The sequence below is a fragment of the Bos javanicus genome, unplaced genomic scaffold, assembly GCF_032452875.1.
Source record: "Bos javanicus breed banteng unplaced genomic scaffold, ARS-OSU_banteng_1.0 tig00002723_1, whole genome shotgun sequence".
Taxonomy (NCBI): domain Eukaryota; kingdom Metazoa; phylum Chordata; class Mammalia; order Artiodactyla; family Bovidae; genus Bos; species Bos javanicus.
In genome coordinates, this window is record NW_026893594.1 from 2,689,025 (window position 1) to 2,704,955 (window position 15,931).

At 37.8% G+C, this 15,931-nt stretch overlaps 1 protein-coding gene and 1 pseudogene across 1 annotated transcript; one reads left to right on the forward strand and one right to left on the reverse strand.

Moving 5' to 3' along the window:
• Positions 1-275: 275 nt before the first annotated feature.
• On the reverse strand, positions 276-1,059 carry LOC133243906 (olfactory receptor 5M1-like; annotated as a pseudogene).
• Positions 1,060-9,760: 8,701 nt separating this feature from the next.
• Positions 9,761-10,955, forward strand: LOC133243907 (olfactory receptor 5M10-like). The gene has a single exon (XM_061410626.1). The coding sequence runs from the start codon at positions 9,876-9,878 to the stop codon at positions 10,953-10,955; it is 1,080 nt and encodes a 359-aa protein (XP_061266610.1). The 5' UTR covers positions 9,761-9,875.
• The last annotated feature ends 4,976 nt before the right edge of the window (positions 10,956-15,931 follow it).

The following is a 15,931-nucleotide window of genomic DNA, read 5'->3' on the forward strand; positions in this document are numbered from 1 at the left end:
TGAATATATAGACCATGTGAAAGTAAATAATTTTTCCATTCAGGAAACACATTGTAATATATGTCACTTTTCTGGTAAGAGTAGCTCAGGCATCCTCAACATCACTGACCTGGGAAGAGAAAGGAAGACGTATCTGCTAAGTAATCAGTGAAATGCGTTCTTGAGACTAAAACTGTGATCCTACATAATCATAAAAGCTGTTCTGCTGTTGTATTTCTCACCAGTCATCACTTCCAAATGCTTTTCCCAGTTACAGTTTCCATATTTATAAATTATTATTGTTTTTCCAGAGAATTGCATTCAGGCAGACCTGCAAAGAACACTTTTGGATTGTTTTGGGGACTATTTTTACATTGGGGGACTGTTGAAATAGAACTTTTCTCCCTTATACCAAGGTTTTTCACAATTACTCTTCTCAAACCCTGTTTCACATTCTAACACTGCAGATAAATGGATTCAGCATGAAACTCACAAAAGTACAAATCAGTGCCACAATGTTTATCTTGTTCAACAAATCACTCATTTGCTAATCTCAGATACACACCTCTATAAAACATAGAGACGGCTGTCAGGTGGGAATCACAGGTGGAGAAGATTTTGTGTTGCCCTTCACTGGAATGGATCCTCATAATGGAGATGAAAATGGAAACATAGATGAGGATGGTGAGTAGGATTAACCTGTGAGGTTAATCCCTGTGAACACAAACAAGGTAGTTTGCTTTATCTAAGTGTCAGAACATGTCAACATTAAGAGGGGTGGATTAGCACAGTAGAAATGGTTTATGGCATTGGATCCACAAAAGGACAAGCGGGAGGTCAATATTACCTGCATTGTGCCCACCATAGACCCCCAGATAGGGGAAAGTGACCAGGCAGATGCACAGTGACATGGACATTCTTCTGTTGTAATGCAGGGAATGGCAGATTGCCATGTACCTGTCCTTTGCTATCAAGATTTCAATGCCTAGCTTTGACTAGCTTTTATCTAACTAAGGGAAAATTCCTAACACTGTGCATATATTGTTATTTATTAGCTGTAACTCAGTATTAAACACCCATTGTATCAAACACCTGGTGTGTCCACCAAGCCACAGAATTGAACATGATTGAGCAACTGAACAAAAACAAACACCCAGTGAATAATTTGATCTGCTTTACTCTGAGGAAAGCAAACCTTATCTTTAAATCAATTTTGTGGAGGTAAATTTACATGTAAAAAATTGTGGGAATTTTAAAGTAGTTTGGCAGCAAGCACAACCATTCTGTTATAAGTCAAGTTTTCCAGGCTGCTCTGCAGGTAAGGGGGCCTTCCCAGTTGGCACAATGGTAAAGAATCCATCTTCCAATGCAGCAGATGCAGGAGACACAAGTTCAATCCCTAGGTCGGGAAGATCCTTTGAAGGAGGAAATGGCAACCCACTCTGGTATTCTTGTCTGGAAAATTGCATGGACCAGAGGAGCCTTGCAGAATATAGTCCATAGAGTCACAAAGAGTAGGACATGACTAAGTGACTGAACATACACTCATCTGCAGGTAGGGAGAGAGACTGGGAATAATGAAAAAGAAAAAAGCCACAAAATTCACTCTTAGAAATATTTTAACAATTATAAATATATATATGCATCCAACATAGAAGCACCACAATATATAAGACAAATGCTAACAAGTATGAAAGGGGAAATTAACAATAACACAATAATAGTGGGAGACTTTAATATCCCACTCACACCTATGGATAGATCAACTAAACAGAAAATTAACAAAGAAACACAAACTTTAAGTGATATAATAGACCAGTTAGACCTAATTGATATCTATAGTACATGTCACACCAAAACAATGAACTTCACCTTTTTCTCAAGCACACATGGAACCTTCTCCAGGATAGATCACATCCTGGGCCATAAATCTAGCCTTGGTTAATTCAAAAAAATTGAAATCATTCCATGCATCTTTTCTGACCACAATGCAGTAAGATTAGATGTCAATTACAAGATAAAAACTATTTAAAATTCCAACATATGGAGGCTGAACAACACGCTGCTGAATAACCACAAATCACAGAGGAAATCAAAAAAGAAATTAAAATATGCATAGAAACTAATGAAAATGAAAACACAACAACCCAAAACCTGTGGGACACTGTAAAAGCAGTGGTAAGGGGAAGGTTCATAGCAATACAGGCTTACCTCAAGAAACAAGAAAAAAGTCAAATAAATAACCTAACTCTATACCTAAAGCAACTAGAAAAGGAAGAAATGAAGAACCCCAGGGTTAGTAGAAGGAAAGAAATCTTTAAAATTAGGGCAGAAATAAATGCAAAAGAAAGAGACCATAGCAAAAATCAACAAAGCCAAAAGCTGGTTCTTTGAGAAGATAAATAAAATTGACACACCATTAGCCACACTCATCAAGAAACCAAGGGGGAAAAATCAAATCAACAAAATTAGAAATGAAAATGGAGAGATCACAACAGACAACACAGAAATACAAAGGATCATAAGAGACTTTTATCAGCAACTATACGCAAATAAAATGGACAACTTGGAAGAAATGGACAAATTCTTAGAAAAGTACAACTTTCCAAAACTGAATCAGGAAGAAATAGAAAATCTTTACAGACCCATCACAAACATGGAAATTTAAACTGTAATCAGAAATCTTCCAACAAGCAAAAGCCCAAGACCAGATGGCTTCACACCTGGATTCTACCAAAAATTTAGAGAAGAGCTACCACCTATCCTATTCAAACTCTTCCAGAAAATTGCAGAGGAAAGTAAACTTCCAAACTCATTCTATGAGGCCACCATCACCCTAAAACCAAAACCTAACAAAGATGCCACAAAAAAATAACACTACAGGCCAATATCACTGATGAACATAGATGCAAAAATCCTTAACAAGAGTCGAGCAAACAGGACCCAACGATATGTTAAAAAGATCATATATCATGACCAAGTGGGCTTTATCCAAGGGATGCAAGGATTCTTCAATATTCACAAATCAATCAAAGTAATAAACCACATAAACAAATAGAAAACCCTCCAGGAATCAGGAATAGAAGGAACATACCTCAACATAATAAATGCTATATATGACAAACCCACAGCAAACATCCTCAATGGTGAAAAATTGAAAGCATTTCCCGTAAAGTCAGGAACAAGACAAGGGTGTCCATTCTCACCACTACTATTCAACATAGTTTTGGAAGATTTGGCCACAGCAATCAGAGCAGACAAAGAAATAAAAGGAATCCAGATTGGAAAAGAAGTAAAACTCTCACTATTTGCAGATGACATGATCCTCTACAAAGAAAACCCTAAAGACTCCACCAGAAAATTACTAGAGCTAATCAATGAATATAGTAAAGTTGCAGGATATAAAATCGACACACAGAAATCCCTTGTACTCCTATACACTAACAATGAGAAAACAGAAAGAGAAATTAAGGAAACAATTTAATTCACCATTGCAATGAAAAGAATAAAATACTTAGGAATATATCTACCTAAAGAAACTAAAGACCTATATATAAAAAACTATAAAACACTGATGAAACAAATCAAAGAGAACACTAATAGATGGAGAAATATACCATGTTCATGGACCAGAAGAATCAATATAGTGAAAATGAGTATACTACCCAAAGCAATCTATAGATTCAATGCAATCCCTATCAAGCTACCAATGGTATTTTTCACAGAGCTAGAACAAACAATTTCACAATGTGTATGGAAATACAAAAACCTAGAATAGCCAAAGCAATCTTGAGAAAGAAGAACGAAACTGGAGGAATCAACCTGCCTGACTTCAGGCTCTACTACAAAGCCACAGTCATCAAGATAGTGTGTCAGTATGGTACTGACACAAAGAGAGAAATATAGATCAATGGAACAAAATAGAAAGCCCAGAGATAAATCCTCGCACCTATGAACACCTTGTCTTTGACGAAGGAGGCAAGCATATACACTGGAGAAAAGATGATCTCTTTAACAAGTGGTGCTGGGAAAACTGGTCAACAACTTGTAAAAGAACGAAACTAGAACACTTTCTAACACCATACGCAAAAATAAATTCAAAATGGATTAAAGATCTAAACGTAAGACCAGAAAATATAAAACTCCTAGAGGAGAACATCAGAGAAGGCGATGGCACCCCACTCCAGTACTCTTGCCTGGAAAATCCCATGGATGGAAGAGCCTTGTAGGCTGCAGTCCATGGGGTCATGAAGAGTTGGACACGACTGAGTGACTTCACTTTCCCTTTTCACTTTCATGCTTTGAAGAAGGAAATGGCAACCCACTCCAGTGTTCCTGCCAGGAGAATCCCAGGGACAGGGGAGCCTGGTGGGCTGCCATCTCTGGGGTTGCACAGAGTCGGACATGACTGAAGCAACTTAGCAGCAGTAGCAGTAGCAGAGGAGAACATAGGCAAAACACTCTCCAACATAAATCACGGCACAATCCTCTATGACCAACCTCCCAGAATATTGGAAATAAAACCAAAAATAAACAAATGGGACCCAATTAAAATTAAAAGCTTCTGCACAAAAAAGGAAATCTGCTGCTACTGCTGCTAAGTTGCTTCAGTCGTGTCCGACTCTGTGTGAACCCATAGACGGCAGCCCACCAGGCTGCCCTGGCCCTGGGATTCTCCAGGCAAGAACACTGGAGTGGATTGCCATTTCCTTCTCCAATGCATGAAAGTGAAAAGGGAAAGTGAAGTCGCTCAGTCGTGTCCAACTCTTCATGACCCCATGAACTGCAGCCTACCAGGCTCCTCCATCCATGGGATTTTCCAGGCAAGAGTACTGGCATGGGGTGCCATCACCTTCTCTGAAAGGAAATCTAAGCAAGGTGAAAAAATAACCTGCAGAATGGGAGAAAATAATAGCATACGAAGCAACTGACAAAGAATTGATCTCAAAAATATATAATCAACTCCTGCAGCTCAATTCCAGAAAAAAAAAAAAAACAACTCAATCAAAGATTGGGCCAAAGAACGAAATAGACATTTCTCCAAAGAAGACATACAGATGGTTAACAAACACATGAAAAGATGCTCAACATCACTCATTATCAGAAAAATGAAAATCAAAACCACAATGAGGTACCATTTCACACCAGTCAGAATGGCTGCTATCCAAATGTCTACAAGCAATACATGTATACCTGTGGCGGATTCATTTTGATATTTGGCAAAACTAATACAATTATGTAAAGTTTAAAAATAAAATAAAATTAAAAAAATAAATAAATAAATAAGAAAAAATTAAATTAAATTAAAAAAAAATGTTGGAGAGGGTGTGGAGAAAGGGGAATCCTCTTACACTGTTGGTGGGAATGTGAACTAGTACAGCCACTATGGAGAACAGTGTGGAGATTCCTTAAAAAACTGGAAGTAGAACTGCCATATGACCCAGAAATCCCGCTGCTGGACATACACACCGAGGAAACCAGAATTGAAAGAGACACATGTACCCCAATGTTCATAGCAGCACTGTTTATAATAGCCAGGACATGGAAGCAACCTAGATGTCCATCAGCAGATGAATAGATAAGAAACCTGTGGAATACACAATGGAATATTACTCAGCCATTAAAAAGAATACATTTGAATCAGTTCTAATGAGGTAGGTGAAACTGGAGCCTATTATACAGAGTGAAGTAAGCCAGACAGGAAAACACCAATACAGTATACTAATGCATATATATGGAATTTAGAAAGATGGTAATGATGACCCTATATGTGAGACAGCAAAAGAGACACAGATGTATTGAACAGTCTTTTAGAGTCTGTGAGAGAGGGAGAGGGTGGGATGATATGGGAGAATGTCACTGAAACATGTAAATTATCACATGTGAAATGAATCGCCAGTCCAGGTTCTATGCATGATACAGGGTGCTCGGGGCTGGTGCACTGGGATGACCCAGAGGGATGGGCTAGGGAGGGATGTGGGAGGGGGGTTCAGGATGGGGAACACATGTACACCCATGGAAGATTCATGTTAATGTATGGCAAAACCAATACAGTATTGTAAAATAAAAAAAAATAATTAAAAAAATTTAAAAAGAAATATTCTGACTTTTTACTTGAATGAAAACACTCATGGGATTGTCACAAGCCTTCTTTAATATACAGAATTCTGAAAGAGCAATTTTGACCACTTTGTCCTGTTTCTGTTGCTTTTGTGGAGGAGTAGGTTTGAGGAGGCCATTACTCTGCTATTCAAAAGTTGATCTACTTCTGATACAATGTTTTAGAGATTCATTTAAGTTTTATTAGTACTTTGTTCAGTTTTTATTTCTATGTAGTGTCCCATTATGTGGATATATCACAATTTGTTTATCTAAGTATCTGCCTCTATAAGTTTGAATTTCTTTGTGGGTGTATGCCTTCTTATACTCTTGGATAAAATCCTAATACTTACTGAGACATAGTTTTATAGGAAAATTAAGACATTATAAGGCATTTCAGAATAAAAAACTAGTTTTCCAAAGTAGCTGAATCATTTTAAACTTCTTCACATGATATATTATGAGAGTTACAGTGGATTCACATTGTCTTTATAAGACAATGGATATAATTTCTATCCAATGTTGTGTTAGTTTCTACTGTACATCAAAATGAGTCAGCCTTACATACAAGTGTATCCCCTCCCTTTTGGACTTCTTCTCATTAGGTCACCACAGTGCCTTAAGGAGAGCTCTCTGTGCTGTACAGTGTGTTCTCATCGCATGCATGCTCAGCTACTCAACATGTCCTACTCTTTGCAACCTCATGGACCATAGCCTGCCAGACTCCTCAGTCCTTGGGATTTTCCAGGCAAGAATATTGGAGTGGATTTGCCATTTTCTCCTTCAGGGATCTTCCCAACCCAGGAATCGAACCTGCATGTTTTATGCCTTCTTCATTGGCAGGTGGGTTCTTACAATTAGCGCCACCTGGGAAGGTCTAGTTACCTATTTTATATCAACAGTGTATATACCTCAATCACACTCTCCCAATTCTTGTTATTAATGAGGATGTGAAGTGGTATCTCAAGGGAGTTACAATTTATATTTCCTTAACAATTATACATATTGAAATTCTTTTCATATGGTTTTTGGCAATTCATATATTTTGGTATATGAAATGTATTAAGATCATAGATTTAAAAAAATTGTCTGATTGCATTTTGATCAGTGAATAGTGGAGGATCTATATGCATTCTGAGTAGGAATCCTTGCCAGCATTACTCAGTATGAATATTTTTCCTAGTCTGTGGCTTTCCTAGTCTTTGTGCTCCTCAAAACTCTCCCTTAGTTCACTTTTTTCTATTTCTCACTATCAGTATGTGACCTCACCTTAGCATTTATAGAGAAAATGACATTTAAAAAAATAATTGATATTCTTTCTTCCTTACTGTAATGTAAGTACTAAACTTATCTACCATATTCCCTACTTCCATGGTATTAAAAGTGACGGCTAATGTCTCTCTGCTAAAGATTTCACACACAGTATCAATCCTGTGTATAATGCTATGTAGCAATATCAGCCTCAGAGGAGACTCTAATTCCCAAGGGATCAAGTTAATGTTACAATTTTGAGAAACAAAGGTAATTTTAATTGGCTTTTAGATTTTTTTAACACCCTAGGGACTATACTTAAGAAATACATTATAAATCATCCCCTCTTATTTTTTTCAAAATGTCATAATTTCAGTTTTACAGGTAGGTCATTTGATATACTTGTTCACCAAGTATAAGTTTTTTTTCTTTTTTTGTGGAGATTAGTATTCACCATATGCCAAAAAAAATGCATTTAAAAGCATCCCACATTCATTTTTCTTCACAATACTTGCTTCTAACTGAGATTAGAGTCTTTTTTAATGGTGAAGATTTCATCAAGTCTAGAAGTTGTAAAGGGACCAGGGAAGAAAGTGATACACAGTATTCCTAGGTTCAAACATTTGGCTTAATCATAAGCTCCAGATGTCTTCATTCTTAGTCCTGGGATCACATCAGGAAGAAGATGGCAAGTATACAGAGACAAGAAGTGCCAGAGTGACAGCTCTGCAGCCAGACAATGCAGAGAGAGCCATCATGCTCACAATACAAAAGGATATGCATTGCCTAAAATAGGAATTCTAATGGTGATGGGTTTCTCTCTGTGTGTGTGTGTGTGTGTGTGTGTGAATTTAACCTTTTAGAATTCAAATTTTCCAACTCCTGGAAATGAACTAATGCTTTATGTAAACTACAGAAAACAGATAAGAAGTGTGTTACAGGCAGCACAGTTAAATACAAGGGCCACTTCTGTACTTGTAAAAACTACTGTGCTTCCTCAAAAGATAAATCAGAGTTTAACAAATCAAAGACAGTTACCCCACAACATGACTCCAATTCAGAGGAGACAATTACTGCTGTGGTTTCCAAACAGTACGTGATATATCTTTATCTCTGGGTTTAGTACTTGTTCCTTCTCCTACAATATTATACTTCATTAGGCTGGAGATTTTTTTTTTCATTGCTGTAGCACTAGAACCTAGAACAGGAAAAAAAAAAATCAATCTTTACAGTGTAAAAGAATAAATGAGTGCATGTATGAATTCTTCATTCTGTTTATTCTTAGTCATATCTTGAGATAAATTTCACTAATTCAATGTTCTTTGAATGAAATTAAGTCATACAACTATGGGATTCAGTTGAAAATGCAGTACTGAACATTTATAACTGTTTTAAAACAATCAGTTCAATGCAGTTTAGTCGCTCAGTCATGTACAAATTTTCACAATCCCATGGACTGCAGCACACCAGACTTCCCTGTTCATCATCAACTCTGGGAGCTTGCTCAAACCCATGTCCATTAGGTTGGTGATGCCATCCAATCATCTCATCCTCTGTCGTCCCCTTCTTCTCCTGCCTTCAATCTATCCCAGCATTAGGGGCTTTTCCAATGAGTAAGTTCTTTGCATCAGGTGGACAAAGCATTAGAGTTTCAGCTTCAGAATCAGTCCTTCTAATGAATATTCAGGACTGATTTCCTTTAGGATTAACTGGTTTGATCTCTTTGCAGTCCAAGGGACTCTCAAGAGTCTTCTCCAACACCACAGTTCAAAAGCATCAATTCTTTGGTGCTCAGCTTTCTTTTTTTTTTTTTTTTTGTTTTTTTTTTATAGCACAGTCCTCACTATATAGTCCAGTGCTGCCTGGCAGGATCTGAAACAATAGTCTGTAAGAACTGGTGGAGCTCTAGAAAAACAGTTTTCTTCATTTGTCCATTTTAAAGGTGTTGATGATGTCTTGTTGCTTTTCATACCTGATTTTCATACCTTTGGTTTTTTGTTCCCACAAAGTTTGAAAAAAAAATCAAAGTATAGTCCCCTTAAAAGATATAAATGTATATATATATATATATATATAATGATATAAAAGATATAAGTGAATATATATAATATGTAATATTATTAGATCATAACATTTATTAATATATATTATTAATAATCAACATAGAATAATTAATATAATTAATATATAATATTATATATAAAATTTAATATATAACCATGTATAAAATATATAATAATCAATGTATAATATTAGATACTATATAACAATATATAATAATTAATATAATATCAAAATCAATATATTAATAAATGATAATATACAATTATTGTATATAATACATATAATATTATATACCAATATTTGATTAATGATATATGTATATATACAAACAAGGGAGAGATTGAGATACAGTGAGAAAATGCAGAATAGTACTGAGGTATAGGATTGAATATTTGTGCAGAAATCCTGATTAATTTGTTGAAAAATAGAAATTTCTTCACAGATGAATTGATCAATGAGTAAATGTAAGAGGTATGGAGTGAATGCAGAGCCTGTCATACAGAATTCTTAACTTTCTTTGTCACTTTCAGTTCTCAAGGAATAAGAATATGTTTTCCCCAAATCACACAATAGTGACTGAATTCATTCTCCTGGGACTCACAGATGACCCAGTACTACAGAAGGCCCTGTTTGGGGTGTTCCTGGTGATCTACCTAATCACAGTTGTAGGAAATCTGACCATGATTGTGCTGATCAGGACCAATCCCCACCTCCAGACTCCCATGTATTTCTTCCTCAGCCACCTCTCCTTCGTAGACCTTTGCTATTCCTCCAATGTTACTCCAAATATGCTGCACAATTTCCTCTCAGACCAGAAGACCATCTCCTATGCTGGATGCTTCACACAGTGTCTTCTCTTCATTGCCCTGGTGATCACTGAACTTTATCTCCTTGCTTCAATGGCCTTGGATCGCTATGTAGCCATTTGCAGCCCTCTACATTACAGCACCAGGATGTCCAAGGACGTTTGCATCTTTCTAGTCACAGTCCCTTATGCTTGTGGTCTCCTCAATGGTCTCTCTCAGGCCCTGCTGACCTTTCACTTGTCCTTCTGTGACTCCCTTGAAATCAACCATTTCTACTGTGCTGATCCTCCTCTGATAATGTTGGCCTGCTCTGACACTTATGTCAAAAAGATGGCGATGTTTGTGGTTGCTGGTTTCACTCTCTTAAGTTCTCTCTTCATCATTCTTATGTCCTACATTTTCATCATTGCATCCATCTTGAGGATCCATTCTGCAAAAGGCAGGTACAAAGCCTTTTCTACTTGTGGTTCCCACCTGACAACAGTCACTCTATTTTATGGAACCCTCTTCTGCATGTACTTAAGGCCTCCATCTAAGAACTCTGTAGAGGAGTCCAAAATAATTGCCGTCTTTTATACATTTTTGAGCCCAATGTTGAACCCATTGATCTACAGTCTAAGGAACAAGCATGTGATCCATGCCATGAGGCATATGATTAAGGTAACTTTTTATTTCACAGAAGTACAGTTTAGGCACTTATTCATATTTAAGGTATCTGTAATAATGCAGGGGTTCCTTCAAGGAAAAGCCTGTTAGTCTATTGTCACTATTAGTTTATCTTCATGAGTTCTCACTGATATTGCATAATTTCTCCTCAAAATTTATACTTTAAAGACAAATGTTTTCAATAAGCGCATTTAATATTTTACTAAATTTATTCACTTGGGGACAAGTATTATGTTAATATTAATTCAATCTGATGTGAACACTGCCAATCCATCTTATTTGAATCAAATGGTCTACAGAGCCATAGTGAGGCTCAAAATAGGATGATTGCTTTTTAGCTTCTTTTAAAAATTTATGAAAAAGTTTCTTCTTCAATGTGTGATGTAGAACAATCACTCCAGTGCCTAACTAGGTAAATTTGAAGTACACGGATCACCCATAGCTTTAAAATTTTTTATAAATTTTCCCCCAACCAATATTATAGATATCCTGAGAAACTTTTTACTCATTTATAAATATTGGTTGTGGTTTGCAATTTTGAAAATGAACTCTCAACACCTGTTTATGAGCTTCCAGGAATAGAGATCCAATTCAGTCATTAATATATTATAATGACAGTCTAGATATATTTTTTCATGTTTTTGTTCGAAATTATAACAAATTTATTGAGTAAACATAGCTTAGCACTTGGCTTCTGTAGACACAAGAATGCCCTAAAATGATATACAAATGAAGAGGTGTGTAGATGTCTTTCTGAAAGTGAACAGTGATGTTTTATTTATGGCAGAAATCAGCTCAACACTGTAAAGCAATTTTCTAACAATGAAAAAAAAAATACAAAAGTGGTTGCTCATTATTTTCTAGGCAAGTCTGTTCCAATAGTGAGAAGTGAAAGTCCCTCAGTCGTGTCCAACTCTTTGGGACCCCATACATTCCATGAAATTCTCCTGGCCAGAATACTGCAGTGTGTAGCCTTTCCCTTCTCCTGGAGATCTTCCCAAGCCAGGGATCCAAACCAGGTCTCCCACAATGCAGGCTTATTCTTCACCAGCTGGGCCACTAGGGAATACTAAGAATACTGGAGTGGATAGTATATCCCTTCCCCAGTGGATCTTCCCGACCCAGGAATGGAACTGTGGTCTCCTGCATTGCAGTTGGATTATTTTCCAATTGAGATACAAGGGAAGCCATCTTTTGAGAAAATCAATAGCAAAGAAAGTTATATAAAAAGATACATAATTCATCCACACTGATCCTTGCATTATTAGTGAGCTATATTGTTCTATATTGAAACATATATTTAATTTTAAATGGCCTTGAATGCTTCAGTTCAGTTCAGTTCAGTTTCTCAGCCATGTCCAACTCTTGGACCCCATGGACTGCAGCATGCCAGGCCTCCTTATCCATCACTAACTCCTGGAATTCACTCAAACTCATGTCCATTGAGTCAGTGAGGCCATCCAGCAATCTCATCCTCTGTTGTCCCCTTCTCCTCCTTCCTTCAATATTTCCTAGCATCAGGGTCTTTTCAAATGAGGCAGTTCTTCTCATCAGGTAGCCAAAGCATTGGAGTTACTGCTTCAACATCAGTCCTTCCAATGAACACCCAGGACTGATTTCCTTTAGGATGTACTGGTTGGATCTCCTTGTAGTTCAAGGGACTCTCAAGATCTTCTCCAACACCACAGTTCATAAGCATCAATTCTTTGGCACTCAGCTTTCTTTATAATCCAACTATCACATTCATACATAAGTATTCTAATATTGTACATTCCGATTTTAACTAAGACCACAATAATAAGTGGTCATATGAAAGGAACTGCTATATTTAATATAATGTGTTCAAATCATTTTCCAGAAAATCATCCAAATAACCTGAAGTTTTAGAAATCTGGGCTTCATTCTTAAGTCTCAGCTGATTAAGGCTAATTCTACGAAAAATATTATTTATAAATAAATAAAAAAGCAGACAGAAGTGAAGGAGTAACATTCATCAGTAGTATGTCCCAAATCAAAGCATAGCTTCTGTATTTGTATTTCTGTATTTTCTCAATAAGTTAAAACATTTACTTATTCTTAGAATTAATATGACAAAATTGGAAGCAGTTGCCATGTATAAGTTTGAAGATTAATTTTTACTTGATAGTATTGTGCTTGTAACTTTCTACAGACTATGTATTTTTAGTGAACATTGTTTTTAATGTAGTATAATACACAGAATCTGAGTTAAATTCACCCATTCCAATCCATTTTAGTTCGCTGATTCCTAGAATGTCGACGTTCACTCTTGCCATCTCCTGTTTGACCACTTCCAATTTGTCTTGATTCATGGACCTGACATTCCAGGTTCCTATGCAATATTGCTCTTTACAGCATTGGACCTTGCTTCTCTCACCAGTCACATCCACAACTGGGTATTGTTTTTGCTTTGGCTACATCCCTTCATTCTTTCTGGAGTTATTTCTCCACTGATCTCCAGTAGCATATTGGACACCTACCGACCTCGGGATTTCCTCTTTCAGTGTCCTATCATTTTGCCTTTTCATACTTTTCATGGGGTTCTCAAGGCAAGAATACTGAAGTGGTTTGCCATTCCCTTCTCCAGTGGATGACATTCTGTCAGACCTCTCCACCATGACCCGCCCATCTTGGGTGGCTCCATACAGCATGGCTTAATTTCATTGAGTTAGACAAGGCTGTGGTCCTAGTGTGATTAGATTGACTAGATTTCTGTGATTATGGTTTCAGTGTGTCTGCCCTCTTGATGTCCTCTTGCAATACCTACTGTCTTACTTGGGTTTCTCTTACTTACCTTGGACGAGGCGTATCTCCTCACCACCACCCCTCCTGATCTTGAATGTGGAATAGCTCCTCTAGGCCCTTCTGCGCCCACGCAGCCACCACTCCTTGGACATGGGGTTGCTTCTCCCAGCCACCGCCCCTGGCCTCGGGTGTGGGGTAGCTCCTCCCGGCCGCTGGCCCTGACCTCAGATGTGGGGTAGCTCCTCTCGGCTGTGAACCCTGACCTCAGACGTTGAAGGCTCCTCCTCGCCGCTGCCCCTGACCTCGGACGTGGAGTGGCTCCTCTTGGCCATGCTTGTGCATCATCGCAGCCACCTGCGCTTGTGTGCCATTGCAGCTACTCAGGCGTGAATGGATGACCATTATATCTACTACTGTGGGCAGGAATCCCTTAGAAGAAGTGGAGTAGCCATCACGGTCAACAAGAGTCTGAAAATGCAGTACTTGGATGCAATCTCAAAAACGTCAGAATGATCTCTGTTCGTTCCAAGGCAAACCATTCAATATCACAGTAATCCAAGTCTATGCCCCAACCAGTAATGCTGAAGAAGCTGAAGTTGAACGGTTCTATGAAGACCTACAAGACCTTTTAGAACTAACACCCCCCAAAAGTTGTCCTTTTCATTATAGGGGACTGGAATGCAAAAGTAGGAATTCAAGAAACACCTGGGGTAACAGGCAAATTTGTCCTTGGAATACAGAATGAAGCAGGGCAAAGGCTAATAGAGTTTGCCAAGAGAACGAACTAGTCATAGCAAACACCCTTTTCCAACAACACAAGAGAAGACTCTACACATGGACATCACCAGATGGTCAACACCAAAATCAGATTGATTATATTTTTTGCAGCCAAAGATGGAGGAAACTCTATACAGTCAGCAAAAACAAGAACAGGAGCTGACTGTGGCTCAGATCATGAACTCCTTATTGCCAAATTCAGACTTAAATTGAAGAAAGTAGGGAAAACCACTAGACCATTCAGGTATGACCTAAATCAAATTCCTTATGATTGTACAGTGGAAGTGATAAATAGATTAAAGGGACTAGATCTGATGGACAGAGTGCCTGATGAACTATGGACTGAGGTTCATGACATTGTTAAGGAGACAGGGATCAAGACCATCCCCGTGGAAAAGAAATGCAAAAAAACCCAAAATGGCTGTCTGGGGAGGCCTTTATAAATAGCTGTGAAAAGAAGAGAAGCAAAAAGCAAAGAAAAAAGGAAATATATAAGCATCTGAATCCAGAGTTCCAAAGTATGGCAAGAAGAGATAAGAAACCATTCCTCAGTGATCAATACAAAGAAATAGAGGAAAACAACAGAAAGGAAAAGACTAGAGATATCTTCAAGAAAATTAGAGACACCAAGGGAACATTTCATGCAAAGATGGGTTCGATAAAGGACAGAGATAGTATGGACTTAACAGAAGCAGAACATATTAAGAAGAGGTGGCAAGAATATACAGAAGAACTGCACAAAAAAAGATCTTCATGACCTAGATAATAATTACGGCATGATCACTCACCTAGAGCCAGACATCCTGGAATGTGAAGTCAAGTGGGCCTTGGAAAGCATCACTACAAACAAAGCTAGTGGAGGTGATGGAATTCCAGTTGAGCTATTTCAAATCCTGAAAGATGATGCTGTAAAAGTGCTACACTCAATATGCCAGCAAATTTGGAAACTGCAGCAGTGGCCACAGGACTGGAATAGGTCAGTTTTCTTTTCAATCCCAGAGAAAGGCAATGCCAAAGAATGCTCAAACTACCACACAATTGCACTCATCTCACATGCTAGTAAAGAAATGCTCAAAATTCTCCAAGCCAGGATTCAGCAGTATGTGAACCATGAACTTCCAGGTGTTCAATCTGGTTTTAGAAAAGGCAGAGGAACCAGAGATCAAATCGCCAACATCCACTGGATCATCGAAAAAGCAAGAGAGTTCCAGAAAAACATCTATTTCTGCTTTATTGACAATACCAAAGCCTTTGACTGTGTGGATCACAACAAACTATGGAAAATTCTGAAAGAGATGGGAACACCAGACCACCTGACCTGCCTCTTGAGAAATCTGAATGCAGTTCAGGAAGCAACAGTTAGAACTGGACATGGAACAACAGACTTGTTCCAAATAGGAAAATGAGTACGTCAAGGCTGTATATTGTCACTCTGTTTAGTTAACTTATATGCAGAGTACATTATGAGAAATGCTGGGCTGGAAGAAGCACAAGCTGGAATCAAGATTGCCAGGAGAAATATCAAT